The 19,533-nt window shown below is 38.3% G+C and overlaps 1 protein-coding gene across 8 annotated transcripts in view; it reads left to right on the top strand.

Moving 5' to 3' along the window:
• STXBP6 (syntaxin binding protein 6) overlaps positions 1-19,533 on the top strand; it is a 241,649-nt gene that overhangs the window by 69,592 nt on the left and 152,524 nt on the right. For 5 of the 8 annotated variants that reach the window (XM_009427607.5, XM_009427611.5, XM_054665924.2 and 2 more), the window contains one exon: positions 3,608-3,793. The exons of 1 other annotated variant lie outside the window; for it this stretch is intronic. In XM_009427607.5, coding sequence (XP_009425882.1) covers positions 3,640-3,793 — 154 coding nt within the window. In that variant the 5' untranslated portion in view covers positions 3,608-3,639. Of the gene's footprint in view, positions 1-1,214; positions 1,291-3,607; positions 3,794-19,533 lie in introns of all 8 variants that reach the window. 2 more of the 8 variants (XM_063792820.1, XM_063792821.1) reach the window with 1 other exon arrangement.

Here is a 19,533-nt window from a genome sequence, read left to right as displayed (position 1 = left end):
ACGTAAGGCTTGATAAAGCTGCTTAGATGGAGAGAAAAAAATCCTGTGCATTGTCTTCCTATATTCTCTCCTGAAATGATTCATCCTTTCCATTCCCATCACTACATTTCTGGTCTAGGTTTTAGCTCCTCTCTAGGCTCAGAGCATTTAAATTAGGTGGCAGAATGACTGCATGGCTGCATGAGAACCAGTTAGAGTTGTTTAAAATACAGATCCCAGGATTCTAATTTGGTGGGTATAAAGGAAGGACCCAGGGGTCTGCGTTTTTGAAAAGCTCTCCATGCTGAATTCAGACATACAATCAGATTTGGGATACTCATAAGTTATTGCTATGAAGTTATGACAGTACCCCTTTTACTTTCTGATTCTTTTCCATCTAATCTGCTGTGCATTACCATTCCCAGGGTGACATTAAAAACATGTATACATGTGTGCTCCACACTGTCCTGTTAGTGTCATTGCCCTGAATAAAAACTTTTGATAATTTCACATAGAATGAATCTGATAATCTCCTAGTGAGTATCCTAAAGAGTGATGCCTATAAATTCCTCATCCTTGTGATACTTAGTACAAAACCATCCCTATAAGAGACTGTTTATCTGTAGGTGGAGGGTCTCACACTGATGGGTGAGAAAGGTGAGGATTTGTAAATAAAGTTGGGTTTCACTTTTACAAATACCTTTGGTATAGATTGCTGCATTTACTCAATTTCTACAAGTTCAGAGGGATTTTTATCTTTTCATATCATAGTAGGAGAATTAATAAAAATGTTTCATTTTTAAGCATTTTTTAATTATTCAGGCAACAGAATAAGTGTTCTGCATATATTGTTTCATTTAATTCTTTAGTTCCAGGAGGTAGGTGAAGACATCTCTATGTTGTAGTTAATAAACTAAGGGTCTGTAATTTTAAGAGATTTACCCAGAAATCACATAAGTCTTAGGTGTTGGAGTTAAAATTTGAACCTGAGTTTGTTTGATTCTAAAACTTGTGCTCCATGAAGAAGTTACTGGCTTTATCTATTCTCTCTCTCTCTCTTGTTCTTGGTCACTGACTATCAGTATAAAAAAAAAAAAAGGTCATTTCTATTTCTCACCAGTTTTTAAAAAGAACAGGATTTCCTAAGCTTGGTAAAACCACATTATCTCTTTCTTTCCTTTTTCTGACAGATTTTATATGATGAAATGATAGCTTTCTTTTTCTTTTAACTACAGTTTTAGAAAACTGTGGACCTGAGATGAAAAAGCAAAAGCCATGACAGCTGGGAAGGCACTGGTCCGAGAACACCGGGTGAGACTGGGCACGGTGACTCATGCCTGTAATCCCAGCACGTTGGGAGGCCGAGGCGGGTGCATCACTTGAGATCAGGAGTTTGAGACCAGCCTGGCCAACATAGTGAAACCCTATCTCTACTAAAAATACAAAAATTAGCTGGGCGTGGTGGTAGGCACCTGTAATCACAGCTACTGGGGAGGCTGAGGCAGTAGAATCGATTGAACCGGAGAAGTGGAGGTTGCAGTGAGTCAAGATTGTACCACTGCACTCCAGCCTGGGTGATAAAGCAAGACTCTGCCTCAAAAAAAAAAAAAAAAAAAAAAAAAAAAAAGAGCGCCCAGTCAGCTCAGGACTTTGGCTTGCTTTCTACATTGCTTATCAAATGGTTTGAAGGCACTGTGCTACCACTGGCTTTCTTTTTCACCTGTACCCAAATAGTGAGAGGCAAGTGGCCTTGGAGCTAGAAAATAACCAGTATGTGTTTCTTTCTTTAAAAAAAATAATAAAAGTCCCTGATAAATTGTAACATCTTGCCTAGGAAAGTCATGGGGTAAATTATGAAATTCTGTTACCAACTTGTAGGAAATCATAGCGTATCAGTTAGTGATCAGCATTTGAAAAACAGGTCCCCCTCCACTGTTGTCATTTTGTTCTTGGCCAGCATGAAGAACCTGGTGGTGATGATAAAATGTTGGGATTAGAGCACAAGTAGATGTGGATATTAGATCTATAATTTCTAGGATATCTAGATACATATTCTTTGTGTATGTATAGATAGGTATTCTTGTGTCACTAAGAAAACCTGCTCTATTACAGAATAAAAACTAGGAGAAATTTCTTTAACTAGAAAGGTGTTCTTTTTTAATATATCACTTTCCTACCAGGAGGTTATAGATGTGAACAGGTTACAGGTAAACAGTTGTGTGGGTAGCATTTGTGAATCTTGCATTGGGAAGGATGATCCCATGATCTTTTACTATAAACTATCTGGATTTAAGTGAAACCTCTGATGTAGTTAGCAGTCAATTCCTGGAGAACTGGGACCATATCTTGATTATTTATTGTATCTCTAATACTTATCATAGAAGTGGCACATAGCAGGTGTTTTTGTAACCGGCTGGCTCAGTTTTACAGCAGTCTGATCAACTCTTTGAGCTGTGTTACTGTAGATAGCTATGCTGTTGATCCATATGCAGGATCTCTGATACTCTGCATGTCCAACCCATGGGCCCTCTCTGTGCCTTTAATTTTGATTTGTTGAATTGCCTGAACAAATATCTATTCATTATTAGGGCACAGACTATTTATGACTAAGATGATGGAATGGAGAAAGTTTACTCAAGTTGCTGTAGAATCTTTTTGGATGACAGGCTTAATATTTCAGATTGACCTTGAACATAATAGATATAAATAAGCAGAGTTAAGACCATTGGGGAAGTACAACTTTTAGAAAACTAAATATAACATGGGGGCTATGTATGTGTATGTTCTGGGGGGAACTCACTATAAGTCAGCGTCATACTGCTTTATTTTCTTAATTATTGGGCATCCACTGCCAGTTAACCAGAGGAGCATAACATGTGGGAGCTGCTGGGTAACATTTCCAAAATACTTAGCATTAGTCAGATATGTTTTTAGAATTATGTATCCATTTTGGCTGAAGGAAAATGTAGAGTGTTTGTCAAGGGTACAGAGCATGGTAACTAGATGCAGAGGAGCACTGCAAACTAGAACTCATTGGAAGAAGCTAATAAATAAGAATTCATTACTTAGCGTGATCAAAGGCAGAAGAAGGGTATTAATTTAATGGTCTTCTGTTGCATGTATAGTTATTGTGTAGAAGATGATATAATTATTTCCATTATGAATGGAATTAGGGAAATGGATTTACATTAAAGGAGATTTTGAAGGGGCATAAAGAATTTCTTGACTCTAAGGACTGTTGGACAGTGGAAAGACTTGTCTTCTGGAAGTGTGAAATATGTTTCTTACAGAACAGGAATAGAGTGGGTACTGCTTGCCAGTTAGAGGGAGGTGCAGTTGGGGTAGTAATTAACAAACTTTCCAGATCCCAGTTTGTACTACTCATCTCATATTGTGTTTGACATTTTTGGGAAGTAAATAAGTACCCCCTTTTTGTCTGTATTTTTTCATAGTTATTACAAATATGAAGACCTTGCTTTTAATGTTTCTATAATACATTTCAAGCAATTATGAGATTAAACTGCAAATTGAAAATTACTTCACCTGCAAATTCACTTGCTGCTGATTATTGTATGAGCCCTTACAATGTTGTCAATTCCAACTTTCCTTTCTTTTCCTTCTTTAAAAGATTCACTGCGTGCTGTCTTCACTTGTTCTACAATGAGTGCCAAATCTGCTATCAGCAAGGAAATTTTTGCACCTCTTGATGAAAGGATGCTGGGAGCTGTCCAAGTCAAGAGGAGGACAAAGAAAAAGATTCCTTTCTTGGCAACTGGAGGTCAAGGCGAATATTTAACTTATATCTGCCTGTCAGGTAATGAGAACCAGATATTAATATTATTAAAATAACTTCTATTTTAAAACAGTTCATTCTGAGGTATCCAGGAGGTTTACATTCACAGGTTTTGTAGGTGTCTGCACTGTCTTGCTCCTTTTCCCCGTTTCTCTGGTCTTCCTCTTTACTGGTGACACCTTTGTTTTTGAGGTTGCCGCGTATTGGAAAGGTAGTGAAGTTCAATTCGGGTGTATTTTCCAGTTCATTGAGAGCTTTCGTAAAATGTTTCGCAGACTTGTTTGTCCATACTTGCCCTCACGGGGGCACTGACAGAGAATGGGCTATCCTCTGGAATTCTCGTTTTAGAACAGTTGCTGGTATCTGAATAATTGTCATTACTCACAGCCTGACTTTCATTGGCTTTGTTTTTCTAGACAGTTGCCAATAATCAGTAATCACTTGTCTTAAGATAAATATTGGCACCTTATGGAATGTGAGGAGGTTGATTCAGTTCACAAGTCGTTGCTTTGCCTGACAGCCATTGCCTTGTCAAGAAGAGGCATCTGTTTTATTAAGCTTTGAATCTTGTTTTTTTTTTTTTTTCTTTCTCTTTCTGTTTGTGATTGTAGGAGATCTGTGGGATTTACAATGGATTCGTATTAAGATTTTTGAGATAAAATCTGGATAAATTTTTCATGGAGTTATTGGTGATGCTAATCTAAACACCTGGAGCATTTGTGATATTTCTGATAATATTTCTTGTATGGAGTGATGGAAGATTTAAGCTTATTTTAGTTTATCTTTTTAAAAACTTTCCTTCAATTGTAGTTTTGGGAATAAAACTTTATGTTTTTGGACCCATTTCTAGCTTTTTTAAAAATTAAACCTTTGATCATTTATCAGAATTTATTTTAGGGTAAAAGTAACTTTTTACCAGAAAGAACATGTAAATTTCTAAGACTGTGTCTTAGATTAAAATGAAGTAAGAACATAGCACTTTGGTAAGAATTATTTTTCAAAGGGCCAGGCGCGGTGGCTCACGCCTATAATGCTCAGCACTTTGGGAGGCCGAGGCAGGAGGATCATCTGAGGTCAGGAGTTCAAGACCAGCCTGGCCAACTTAGTGAAACCCCGTCTCTATTAAAAATAAAAAAATTAGCCAGGCATGATGGCGCTCACCTGTACTCCCAGCTCCTCAGGCGGCTGAGACAGGAGAATTGCTTGAACCCAGGAGGCAGAGGTTGCAGTGAGCCGAGATCACACCACTGCACTCCAGCCTGGGTGACAGAGTGAGACTCTGTCTCAAAAAAAAAAAAAAAAAAGGAAGAAAGGTTTTATTTAAATGAGTGTGAGAGAATTGACCTTGAAACATTGGTTTCTGTTTATTCCAAATAAGGATTAGGTTAATAAAAAAATTTGGTTATTGTCAGAAGATATTTGTATTTCTTTAGTGTGCTAAGCAGTGCCGGGCATATTCTAGGGCCTCAATTAATATCTAGTGACTAAGTGGAAGAAAGAAGTAGCCTCACCTAATACTTTCCTAGAATTTTGTTAATGAAATTCAAGTGTGTTTTGTTTTGTTTTGAGACAGGGTCTCACTCTGTTGCCCAGGCTGGAGTGTAGTAGCACAACCATGGCTCACTGTAGCCTTGACCTCCTTGGGTTCAATCGATCCTCCTGCCTCAGCCTCCTGAGAGCTGGGACTGCAGGCACACAACACCATGCCCAGCTGATTTTTGTATTTTTTTGTAAAGATAAGTTCTCACTCTGTTGCCTAGGCTGGTCTCGAACTCCTGGGCTCAAGCAATCCTCCTACTTAGGTCTCCCAAAGTGCTGGGATTACAGGGATAAACCACCATTTTTGTAGTTTTTGTAGCAATGAGGTCTTGTTATGTTGCCCAGGCTGGTCTTCAAACAGTCATTTCCCCTTGGCCTCCAAAAGTGCTGGGATTACAGGCATGAGCTACCACACCCAGCCCAGGTCTTAAAAATATTTTCATATTCTTAGATTTAGATTCCAGAGTTCTGCTAACGCAAACAATGAATAGAATACACTTAAATAAAGACTGATTTGCATTTGAGCTGAGCTGAACATCGGCCTAGTATGGATACCTAGTGATTCTAATTTTGTTAAGCTCTATTTTCTCAATATTTCATTGAGATTTCTTATAGATGAGTAGTTGAAAGAAAGGTAGACGGTCTAGAAGCTACTTGAATTTTGCCTAGTACCTATGTATAATTGAAGAATAGTTGTTTGCATTTTAGGCATATACTGTTGTCTGCCTAATTTTGATCATGAAGCCTGCAAGAGTGATATAGGGACTCTAACAGCCTCATCTCAGTGAAATAGCATAACCATTTCATTTCCCCTGTCATAGAAGATAATGACCTGGGACTTACAGAATAACTGTATTTCCTTTGCAAATTACCAAGACCTTCAGGTTTAAAGTCCAAAACTATGAGAATTGCTTTTTTGTTGCATTCTAATGGAGGAAAATCTTTTGTTCTTCAGTCTTTTCATGGTTTTGAATCTTGAGAGGATAGATTGATAAAGTAGATCTGACATTTAAGGAGACAGTGTAGTGGAAATGGGGGCAGGAGAAGGGCAGGCAACTTTGACACCCAAGATTTTTGCAGTTTGATTTTTCTTGTAAGTGACAAAGAAGCAGCCACCTTTATTTTTTAACTTGTGCGAAGCTTAGAGGCATATCAGTTACATCCCTGATAAGGTAATGTTTTAATTAGCAATTAATTAGTCAAATATTTATTAAGAACTTTTCTGTGCCAAGCATTCTATGTTCCGTGGGTACCGCTATGAAAAGAATTCATGCATCTTACCTAATTTGGTGGGCAAGTAGCAATAGACATTAATCCATCACTAAAATAAACATAGTTATAAACTGTGAAAGATTAAAAAAAATACAATGATGTGAAAGCATGTATGCAGAGAATTTGGCCTGGTTTGGAGAACCAAGAGTTTTGAGAAAAGTAGGGCTTCACTGGTTTTGAAAAGAGGATTCTGTGGGTGAGAGGGCATTCCAGGCAGAGGGAATGGCAGGTTCATTAAAAAACTAAGCAGGATTTTGAATTTCTCCTATTCTCCTATTCAGTCTAGGGATGACCTCTTTGTAGCTCAGCTCTCATAGGAGTCTGTGAAGTGAAAGCTGAGTCCTGGAATGAAAATCTTCTTCCTGCTATTAGTGTGAACTGCCTACGCCTTCTGGGAGGCCAGGCCCTTCAACTATTGTGGTTTGGTTGATGAAAACCAGCTATTCATTTTGAACTGGCAAACTTTGTCCAAATTAGGACAATGTCTGCAAATAATTTTTAACCATTCTTGAAACAGCATGAAGCATTAAATTTTAAAAAAGGGAGAAGTATCACTACTTTAAAAGCTTGCCAAAATATGCATCTAGACATGGGTGTTTCATATATATCCAATGTCTTTTACTAACTTTTCTTTGTGTGATTTTTTTCCCAATATCTAGTACAGTTTATGATCAGAGTTAGAGGTCTGTGATCATAAGACTTATTATTTTCAGAGCGGTTTAAATATCCTCTGGAGGTATCCGAAAAAGGTGCTGGAGTGGGATAAATAAGATGATCTTTCTTGGGTTATTTAGGTTTAATTCTATAAGGAGAAAAATAATCTCTCCGGTTCATTATGGTGTCTTGAGATAGGATTTGAGTGTTTCTCACTGGAATCACGGATTGATTGACTTCTTGAATGATATATACAAGTGCTTATGTACTGAGATGCCTCTGTGATTAACATTCTTAAAGCATTGGTTTCTGCTTTTTCTTTTCAGCAATGACTAAAATTAAAAATACTGACAATACCAAGTGTTAACATGCGAAGCAATTTGAGCTCTCATACTTTGCTGATGGGAATGTAAAAATGATATGACTGCTTTAGTAAACAACTTGGCAGTTTTTTATAAAGTCAAACATGCACCCCATTCCTAGGCATATACTCAAGAGAAAAAATAAAAACATACATCCACCTAAAGACTTACACACAAGTATTCATAACAGTCTCATTCATAATAACCCAAACCCAGAAATAAATACCCATCTACATATTAAATGCATAAACAAATTATTTTACATTTTTGCAGTGGAATACTACCTTGTAGTAAAAAGAAATGAACTACCAATATATGTAGCAACATGGATGAATCTCAAAAGCATGTTGTGTGAAAAAAAAACAGACAGAAGCATCAATATACTATGTGATTCTATTTATATGACATTCTAGAACAGACAAAAGTAAGATGTAGTGGCAGGATTGACTGAGAAGGGGCCTGAGGCAATTTTTTGCAGTGATGTTAGGTGTTCTGTTTGTTGATTGCGGTGTTGATTACGTAGGTGTATACATTTTTGACAGCTCATCAGGCTGCACACTTAAAGTGGTTGTATTTTATTATATATAAATAAATTTCAATGAAATTGATTGATTTTGTTTTTTTTGAGACGGAGTCTCGTTCTGTTGCCCAGGCTGGAGTGCAGTGGCGCGATCTCAGCTCACTGCAACCTCCACCTCCCGGGTTCAAGCAGTTCTCCTGCCTCAGCCTCCTGAGTAACTGGGATTACAGGCGCACACCACTGCACCCAACTGATTTTGTATTTTTAGTAGAGACGGGGTTTCACCATGTTGGCCAAGCTGGTCTCGAGTTCCCGACCTCAGGCCATCCATCCACCTCAGCCTCCCAAAGTGCTGGGATTACAGGCATGAGCCACCACACCCGGCCGAAATTGATTACTTTAGAAACACTTTTACAGAGTCGCTAGTGGGAAAGATTAACCTCATTATCTCCATGCACCTCCTAAGGTGGGTGGAAACTAATCCTCTCCTTTATAGGCATGAGAGGTTATTCCAGTGGCCTTTTTGAACACTCTGATAGAAGCAGCTGTGTATCATCTAAACCTGTGCTTGCGTCTGGTCTGTCTACATACAAAATCTTTATTTTGTGCTATCTTTTCATTCTTGCTCACTCATGTGGATTAGGTTGCTCAAAGACTGGAGCTAATATGATAAATTCCTTATAGCACCCAGCACATTGCTCAATAGGGACAATAGATGCTTAATGGAAAATGTATTTGAGTTTTTTGTTTACTACATACCTGATTATAGTGTAGACTTTATTTCTAACTTAGAACTGTTAACACATTCAAAGTGTAAAGCAAGCCCTACCCACAACAATGTCTATAGTCAGTTGTCCATGGTAATATGGGTCTATAAAGCTAAACTAGAAACATGCTAAGTTAAAATCAGTTTGTTATTAGACATCAGTTACCTACCAAACATTCTGTAATTTCATGTTTAAAATCTATTTTCTGGATCCTGTTTTAATTATGTGTGTGTAATATATGATGCTACTCTTTATATCCATAAGTGGGTGAAAATCTTCCCTTGGCTGCTACTCATCCCCAGAGAAGGAGCATGTGGGAGCTTTAATTTTTGTGATTAGTACATTCTTTTACATGTTTTGTTGAAACAGAAAATCTTAATCTTTTCAAAATGGTTTTAGATTTGTAGGGAGAGCAAAATTTTCTTTAGGAAAAAGTTCTGAATGCTTTTTGATGAAATAATTTATGTAAATAGATACCCATGGAAGGTAATGACATGTATTAGGAGCGTAGAACCTGCCAATACTGCCCTTTATCTCAGTGATTGGCAGCCCTAGGTGTTCCTTATAATACCCTCTAGAATTTCTCAAAGTACAGATGGCCTGGTTCTAATGCAGCACGGGGGGCTGGTGGGGAAACTAATCTGTATTTTGAAAGTGTTGTGCAAGAACTTCTGAAGCTAAGGTTGAGAAGTTTTATTGTTTTCCTAGGGTATGCTCTGTGTTGTCTTATTGGGATATCTGACATAATGATATATTTTTGATACTCAATTTTATTAAAAACTTCTTTAATTTCCTTCTTGTTGTCTGGCCATGGTCAAACATCTGATTTTTCTGGGCTTTAGTTTATTCAGTTGAAAAATTCAGAGTAGTTAGATTCAGGTTTATTTGGGTTCTGAGATTCTAGGGATCTGAACCCCCATGGAAGTTTTATACCAAATTTCATTCTTATTTCATGTATGTCATGTAGAGAAGAATCCAGGTAGTTAATATCAACACTTACACATTTATGAGGGTTTGAGAAAATTCTTTACAAGTTGTTACTGGAATTAGGGTAACCAAATTTAATTGTCAGTGATCTGGCATAGGAGAGAAACTCTGTTTATCTGCTTTCTAATTCAGACCGGCTCTCATCTCAAAGTCTATAAATATTAGAAGAGAGGGAAGAGACAAGACAGATGAAATTTGACCTTGGTAGAAATGGTTTATTCAGCAGTGGTAAGTTGACTTTTCAAGAGTTTTTATCCAGGAAAGATGAAGAAATTCACACTGAAGTCAGAGGCACACAAAGGTATTAGCAGTGAAAGAGGAAGTGCAAACCAACTGCAATAATTTTATATATATATATATTCTTTATTATATAAATAGTGAATATTACGGAAATTAAGAAATTTTAAAAAATTATATAAAAGTTAAAAGTGTTCATCTTATGCATATTATATTATTTAATTCCAGTTAATCCCTGCAGCATCCCTATTTATCGGGTGGTATGTTCCTCATTTCACAGATCAAGGAACCAGTGTTCATCAGAGGTCATGATCTGCCGGGGTCACCATTTTGGAAGTGGCAGAGTCAGACATCCATCTGGTCCCTGACCCATGGCCGTGTGCAACTGCCACAGCACCTCATTTCTTCTAATTCACTTGGGAGGGGTGTGGTGGAGAGGACTGTGTTTTAAATAGTAGATTCCTTTCTGACTCTTCACAATTGATAGAGATGTAGAACGCTTTTGGCCTCCACAGTGTCATTCTATCTCATTTCTGAGGTTATTGATTAATAGACTTTCCTACATTGGAATATATATCAGGGTAAGCCTTTTGTCTCTTTATTATAGAGATTTGGTGTATACATCCAGCTATAAAACTTTAACTCTAGAAGACAAGGCAATAAAAAAACAAAGTTATTCTCAGTGCCTTGATTGTGAGTTTTCTTACATCCTTTTTAATTTTATAAATATGCAATATCCTTTGTTATACCGTTTATTGAGCATTTGGCTCTTCCAGGATATGTGCACAGACACATTTGATTAAAGCATTTGTGAAACAATAGCCATTGGTTACATGAAGTGAAAAGGAGAGGGTTTTCCTCTGAAACATTTTCTAGTTCAGTAGGTTTGGCCACCAGGTATAATTTTAAATGACCTGCAGGGCAGCACCTGCCATGCACCCATCACATTCTTCAGTGCTCATACAGTCAGGGTGGCATCAGCCTGCTTTGGGATCAGTAATAGTAATAATAATAGTGTTGTGGTATTTATTGAGTTCAGACATATTCTGTACCCTTTCCACATGTTAACTCCTTTAATCCTTACAGCAGTGCTATGAGGTAGATAATAGTTCTTATTTGTAGATGAGGAAACTGAGCATGTAGAGGCAAATTAGCCTGCCCAAGATCCTCAGCTAGTGAGTGACAAAACAAGGACTTGAACCCAGGTTTGATTCTAGAGCCTACTCCCTTATCCACTGTGCTGTGCTCTCCTTCTCTTGTAGGCGTAGGGATTGTGTGAGAAAAGACTTGCTAAACCAAACGCCTTTTCTTACCCTCTCATATGGCTTTAGTGATAATCATGTCTCGATATTACTCTGGTCCCCTACAGGTTTAGGCTTTGGTTGGTTTTGGCTGGGTGGTGACAGTCCTGTATACCAACAACTGGGGTGTTAAGAAATTCACATATTACAGTGACACTGTTAGTAGATATATTTGACTCTTAGAGAGCAAATGAACTCCCTGGGGAAATTTGGAGAGACTCCTGGCAGGGACACTGCCAAATATGAATTTGTTTTCTTCTGTTGTGCAGTAGAAAAAATAGATGCCTGAAATTTTTTTAGAGTTTCCTTGGTGGTTCTAGATCTCTTCCTGTGAAAACCAGTGATAATAACATTTGTCTTTCCTAAAACCTTGTGATTAGGAAAGTTCAAAAATAGATAAGTAAGCATTGAATAGGTGTCATCTCATTTAATCCTCACAACAGCCTTCTCTTGTTATTTCTACTTTACAGATGAAATAGCTGAGGCTTAATGCTGGTAGATGCACTGCCTAGGGTCAGGTGGCTAAGTAATGAGGGTGCTGACTCACGCCTGGGTCCATCTGACTCCAAAGTAGACACACTTGTCATTTTTTTTTTTTTTTCCAAGACAGGGCTAGATCTGGAGAACAGAACTCTCCCCTCCCTTAAAAACAATGTGACAACATTCCTTGAGCAGAGTGTGCTAATCTCGGAGGATTTAGAGGATGTGCTGTCAGTGACTTCAGCTTTTCTAGTGGTTTAGAACGCCAACAGAGTTTTCTTTTTCCATTCTCTCATGTATGCGTTCCAATACTAAAACCAGATGGAAACAAGGGAAAACTCTTAACAGAGGCTAGTGCCAAATATTTCATTTAAAAAGGAAACTCCATCTGTGTGCTCTCCCACCACACAGCCCACTGTTAAGAACAGGAGTTTCACAGCTCACTCACTTATGTTCGTTTTGATTAGTTTTGACTAATTGCAAAGGTAGAGCAAGTGGTGGTTAGGGAGATTGCAAACTAAGGCAGCTGTCCTTCTGGCATGTGGCTGGCAAGGCACTGTGTACCTGGCAGACATCCTAAACAGCAGCCTACCAAGAAGGCACTGTTTTATGCATTCTTCGGGTGATTTTCTAGGTTAACACTTTGAGAAATTAGTGCACCTTGCTGTGGTAGTGAGGCTTTTGTCAGTAAGCTATAGTCGGAGGCACCTGTTGCTCCCTGGGAGAATTGCCACCCCAGTTATAGAAGAACACAGGTTACGCAGAAGACTGACTTATGGTAAAACGCTGACTGTACTAGCTCTTCATGTCTTTGAAATACAGTTTTCTCATCTATAAAATGGCATTAATATCTGTATCCCTGCATTAAATTCACAGGATATTTTGAAGAATAACTGAACTGTGTATATGTGTGTGTAATGCATGATATGTGGAAGGTATTCAGCTTTATGAGCAATACTATTATCTCATCATTAGTGGGATACTCACTATCCCACTAATGGTTCTTGCCACACAAAGATTGTTCATCTATAGCTTTTTAAAAACATGTTAATGACAAACACCACCTTTACCCCAAAAAACCCATTGAAATAAAAATAAATAATCTAATCCTAAAGTCTGCCTCTCAGGAACAGACTCAAGACATTTATAAGACAACAGCAAAAAGGAAAAAAAACATGTGAATATGTATGTATGACAGGCATCCATGACCCATGTCATGTGAAGCAAAATCACACGATAACCCAGACCTGGCCTTGGGGGTTTTCTCCCTCTCCTTCCCTACATTTTTTCCCCATTCCCTCTCTGGTTTGCATCCTCTCCAATCTGTGTCCCACTCCTGACAGGAATCTCAAGGTCATTCTGACCCGCCATTTTTAAACCAGTCTACTCTCGATTACCTAGATTCCAACATTGTTTTTCCCCAAAGCTAGAATATTAGATGGCATCACACTGCTGTTCTATTTTAGAGTTTGAACATTTCCACTCTAATGTCATGAATATTTGCACAATACTGGGTATATTGGGTGCAGAAGCCCTTTGTGTTTAGGCCTCTTTATCCTGCTTCACAGGGAGTTAGAACTGGGTTAGTCAATCGAGGTCCTGTCCCTGAAATGGGAGATGTTATTTTCCTACACCTATCTTTACTGGATCAAAAGAAAAATTAAAACAAAATAAAACAAAACGTTCTCTGAGGTCAGTCAAGTTCACTGTTGAGCAAACATCAGAAGTGGGAGAGGCTGATACAAATGCCTGTGGACCCAGCTTCTCAGCCCAGATCGGGTTCTTGTTTCTCCAACTCTTTCCTGTTACCCTTCCTTTACATACACACACACACACACACACACACACAGAATGAGAACTGTACTAGCTCTGTCATGTCTTTGAAACTCAGTTTTCTCATCTATAAAATGGCAATAATTCACAGGGTATTTTGAGGAGTAACTGAACTATAGGTGCATATGTAATGCCTGATACATAGAAGGTACTCAGCTTCCATGAAGAAGAGACAGGGAGGGAGAGAGAATACGAATGACTGACATTTCCAGCTCAGTTCTAGTCATGCTAAACCATATGCAGAATTTTCCAGAAGAAACTATTAGCCACAAGCACAGTGAGGTTGCCAAGCTGTCCAATACCATAGAGAATAGACGACTAGGTAGTTACCGTGCTCTGAGCATGAGCATGTGCCCCCTCTGGCCTCCCATGTCATCTCTGTAATAGCACTTAGCATTGCTGGGCTTTGTCAGTTGGCTTTCTGTTTACTTCCATAGACTGTCAGCCTCTAGAGAGTAGAGACTGTTGTAGGTACCTCCTTTCTGTTCCCAGTGCTTTGATCACAGCATCCTCGTGGAACAAATGAAGTGTCTGGGTGGGGGGAATTGGGCATAATCCCACTCCTGCTGCGCCTCTGTAAGAGCTGAGACTGCCTGAACTCTGGGCTCACTTTCTGGGTTTGAGCTCACACGTTCACTCTGGGTTATAGTGGCTGGTACTTGTTTTGCCTTTTTTTTTTAGAAACTTGCTGTTATTCACACACACTAAGATGCTACTGGGTGGTCTTTTAATTCCCTTGGAATCCATCAGGTTACTGAGCAGGAGATTTTATTCTACCTATTGGACCAATTACCAATAAGAAAATGCAGATCTCTCTAATGTATTCAGACTTCTAGAATCATTCAAAATGAGCAATTTATAAATGCTTCCATTGTGGCCTACAATGGAAAGCGGTTATCTTAAAATTGTGAAGTACCTGAGTGTTTCTCTTGAAGAAAGAGTTCATTGAATGGAGTAACAAGTGATCATTTAATAGGCCTTGAATATATCAAAACGTTCCCCAAATGCTCTTTTCTCATTGTAACCGTTTTCAATTCTACATTTCCTTAAAGAGGGCTTTCCAGAAAAAAAATGGAAACTGGATTCTTGTTTTTCAGTTTTAACCTCTCTGAGGATTTTCATACTGTCTCACCTCCACCCTTTTCACACAAATTATTCTTCATCCACTTTGTGTGGATCCCATGTGGCTGAGGTTGTAGACCTCTGCTACACTGCATTTTGATGTGTTTATCAGTTTAAGAAGTATACTGCTCTGAGAAGCACATAGGGTCTCGGCAAATGGTTTCGAGATAGCAAGAATATACCTGGCCTTCATTCCTTGAGATCCAAGTTTTCGTCTTCCTGAAAGGAAGCATTAGCCGCCCTCATCTGTTTTCTAGCTAATGCACACAAGCAGTAATTACGTGGGTTATACCTCTGTTCAGAATCCTTTCTATCTTGTGGACAGGTCAGAGTCAACTGTGTTCTTGGATCCATGATTTTTGAGAATGTGCTTCCTATAAATGTATACATATTATTTATAAAAAACATGAAACCAATGGGAAAAAAATGGGAAAATCATGGCTTTGATTTTCAGGATTCATGTTTTTTAATACTTCTCCTGTTTCATAATATCTAGGTATAATTTTGTTCTCCTTTTTAATTTAACATGGTAACAAGAATTTTATTTTTTATATACTTATTATAAAGATAATTTTAATGTCGCCTTGAGTACCATACAATATTTGATCATTCATCTATTGCTGGATTTTTTTTTTTCAGTTTTCACCAGGAGAAATAATGATCTCAGTCTTGCCTTAAAAAAAGAATACCCATCTTACAGTGAGAAAACTAAGGAACACGTGGATAACTGTTAGAGGAAACATTCACACTGCTAGTGAGTGGTAGGATGGGACTGGAATCGCTCTTCTCTGTGCCCTGCTTAGTGCTCTGCCATGAGCCAAAAATTAACTTATTTTAAAACCCCAGTCCACCAGAACCTCTTAAAAATAAAATATCTTGTCAATTTTATTGTATTTGACAATATTATTATAATTGACACGTGTAATCCCAGCACTTTGGGAGGCTGAGGCAGGCGGATCACTTGAGGTCAGGAGTCCGAGACCAGCCTGGCCAACGTGGAGAAACCCCATCTCTATTAAAATACAAAAATTAGCCAGGTGTAGTGGCGTATGCCTGTAATGCCAGCTACTTGGGAGGCAGAGGCAGGAGAACTGCTTGAACCTGGGAGGCAGACGTTGCCGTGAGCACAGATTGTGCCACTGCACTCCAGGCTGGGTGACAGAGCGAGACTCTGTCTCAAAAATAATAAATAAATAAATAAATAAATAAATAAATAAATAAATAAAATATCTTGTACTTTGTGCGCTTAACAACCAGTTAACAATCCCTATAATATTTAACATGGTCTACACCAGGTTCTCTTTGAGATGCTTATAATGCCTGCTCGCTTTAGGGTTATGCCATTATTTGATCTCTATATACATTTGCAAGTATATATAAGGGTACTGTGCATGTGTGATTCTGTCTGTGTTTGCAGAGAAAGAGAGGAGAAGAAGGTGTCTTACCTAGACTCAGTCCTATGTTCTGCAAAAGAGGTACCTCATGCATTTAGTCTGGTTCAGTTAGGAATCCATCAGACATCTGCATCTTCTACTGTATTATTGTTAGATGAGGGATGGGAGAAGTGGTAAATGTCAACCAAACATATTTATGTTTTTTTTCTAGGTCGGTACATTTAATTAATGATTCACATTTCACATTATATCACAGCCAACATTTGAACACAGAGAGAAACCAGGGTGAGAAAAATTAACTTTTCAAAAAATTATTTTTTTTAGCTTAGATTTACAGGGTACACGTGCAGGTTTGTTACATGGATGTATTGCACACTGGTGGAGCTTGGGTTTCTAGTGAACCCATCATTCAAATAGTGAACATTGTATTGGATAGGTAATTTTTAAATCCTCATTCCTTTCCACCCTGCTGCCTTTTAGAGTCCCCGGTATCTGTCATTTCCATCTTTATGTCCATGTGTACCCATTGTTTAGCTCTCACTTATAAGTGAGAACATTCTGTATTTGATGTTCTGTTTCTGAGTTACTTCACTTAGAATAATGGCCTCCATCCATGTTCATTCTTTTCTATAGCTGCATAATATTCTTTTTATGCTTTTTTTTTGTTTTTAGTTCTGAAATCTGTTCCTATTAATTTTTTTAACTTTTATTTGGGGTTCATGCATGTTTGCTATATAGGTAAACTTGTGCCACAGGGGTTTGTTACACAGATTGTTTTATCACCTAGGTACTAAGCCTATTACCCAATAGTTATTTTTTCTGTTCCTCTCCCTTCTCCCACCTTCCAGCCTCAACTAGACCCTGGTGTCTGTTGTTCCCTTCTTTGTCTCCATGATTCTCGTCATTTAGCTCCCACTTAAAAGTGACATGTGGTATTTTGTTTTCTGTTCCTGTGTTAGTTTTATAGCTGCATAATATTCCATAGTATATAAATGCCATATTAGGAAAATTGACTTAGGAATTTTTTTTAGAACTTTAGATTTTTATGTCCACAAGAATCCTTAGTCATTCTCGAAGCTAATGCCAATGTTTACACGAAAAAATGGGGCCTGCAGAAATTGGATGCTTTGCCTGACATCACAGAATCACTACAGTCAGGCAAAAGAAGAAAAAAGAACATGTTCAGATCTTTCCAGTTTAATTTTTGACTTTGGTTGAAGTGGGGTTAGATGAGAAAGAGATGTGATTAGTGGCCAAGCTGAATTTGAAGATATATGTCTCTGTGACATTCCTTTTCATATCTGTATGCAAGAACAATTTGTACCACTCTTGGCAAGAGCCTGTCTACTAATGATCAAAGAAGTGGCTCTCTTTCTTCTCAAGTTTGATTATTGTAAGAAACTGAATATGGGTTCAGCTGTAAAGGCCAAATGTGCAGACCTATTCCACTTCTGTCAGTTCTTCCTAGACTTGGGGACCCATGAAGCAGAACGTGCCCATCGGGAGTGTTTTGGAAGAGAAAGGCCAAAAAAGCTAGTCTCTAAATGTGATACACTGCCTGATCCATTGGGTTAGGAGAATAAAATATTAAAATTTCAATTTAAAATTTAAAATATAATTGTTTTCTAACTTACATGTTTCATATATGCTTTATAATTACCATAATATAGTAGAATAGTAGTTCATGTATATAATTTAAAATATGCATCTATTGGGGGTTAACGGTCATAAATTTTTTATTGAAGGGAGGCATAGTCGTGGTTAGAGACCCCAGGCTAGAGTCCTAAGAGGTAGAAACATATAACTTCTGGCCAGTGACCTGTGATCAACTGTTGTCAAACGTCTGGCTCCAGAGGTAATTGCTCACAGTAGTGAGCATATAACTGCCCTTTGGACTCAGTCTCAGCCCCCACTCCTTGCTCTCAATCTGCCCCCAGATTCCATGGCTTTCTATGGGATACGGATTCAGCTGCTCTGTGGACTAAGTGTCCTAACATATGCAAGAAGCCTGTCACAGTGCTTAGCACTTAGCAGCTGCAAATGATGGTTCTCCTTTCAGGGGTTGTCTGCTCTCCTTTTGGAACCTGAAATCTGGCTGAGACAATTATTTGTTTCAGTTCTAATATTAGGCTTGATTTGGACTAGATGTAAACATCTGTGACTTTGCTTTTAGTACACTGTTATGAGGTCAGGCCTGGTTTGTTTAGTTCTAAAGCCTCTTGGCCTTTTGTACTGTTTAAAAAAGGGAAACCTACATTTCCTTTCTGGACCTGACATTTATGGATTCATCCAAGGGAGTCTCATTCTTGGCTGATAACAGCAAAGTTCTTGGTTCTCTTATGAGCAATTCCGTTTGGGCTAGTGCCTTCACCTTTTTGCACATAATTATTGCCCTTTGTCAGTTGTTATACTTTATATGTAAGGACTGTATAGATCCTTGTAGCACTGCTATGCCAACCCTTTTTGGGAAGGAATTTTTTTGAACTAGAATTCAAATATTGTGTCTCCAAAAACATTTACATGTGCCACATCTTACCTGAAGATAAACGTTAAGTCACAATACTCCTTTTCCATGGAATTGGGAACTGTTAAAAATATCACTTTTGTTTTTTTAAAATAACATAGCTCTGAGATTGGACCTGATTTTCTGACAGGTTTCTGAAATGGTCTGAAGGAGAGATTGCTCTGTGTTCTCCCCATCGCTGTTGCTCCTCACTCAGGTGACCTGTCCAACTACCATTCGCCTCTTGTGCCCTTTGCTTCCCAGGGCTTGTCTTTGCAAACCACCATGCTTGGCCACTGTTCCTTCACTCTAAGATGACCCTTTCTCTTCCCTTACCAAGACTATTAAAAACACAGTTCCTCAGAGTGACTGATCTGATACGTTAGTAAAGAAATAATACAGTTTACAAAAACCTTTGAAGACTGATATGTTGCTTAAACCCCTTCCCTTGAAGAGATTTGTTTTTGCAGAAAGTGGCAACTCTGCTAGAACTAGTGGTAGTGGTGGTGGTAATAGTAACACTGAGAAGATTTATACGACTATCACCCATTTTACACCTTCCTGGATAATTATAACTGGGGTTGATAGACGCATTATGACAAACACTGGGACCTCCTGTTTAGATCATTGTTCTAGAGCACTTATTTCCTTATGTGTCTGTTGGAAGCATTCATTTGTTCTTTGTTGATACTTAAGGACTCTTCTTTGTTGATATTTAAGGACTCTTGCTTGGAACCTTTCAGGTAGTAATGGTCTTTACCTTGAATTTAGAGGACACTCTGTTAAATGG

The sequence above is a fragment of the Pan troglodytes genome, chromosome 15 (assembly GCF_028858775.2).
Source record: "Pan troglodytes isolate AG18354 chromosome 15, NHGRI_mPanTro3-v2.0_pri, whole genome shotgun sequence".
Taxonomy (NCBI): Eukaryota; Metazoa; Chordata; class Mammalia; order Primates; family Hominidae; genus Pan; species Pan troglodytes.
This window is presented reverse-complemented; position numbering and strand designations above follow the sequence as displayed.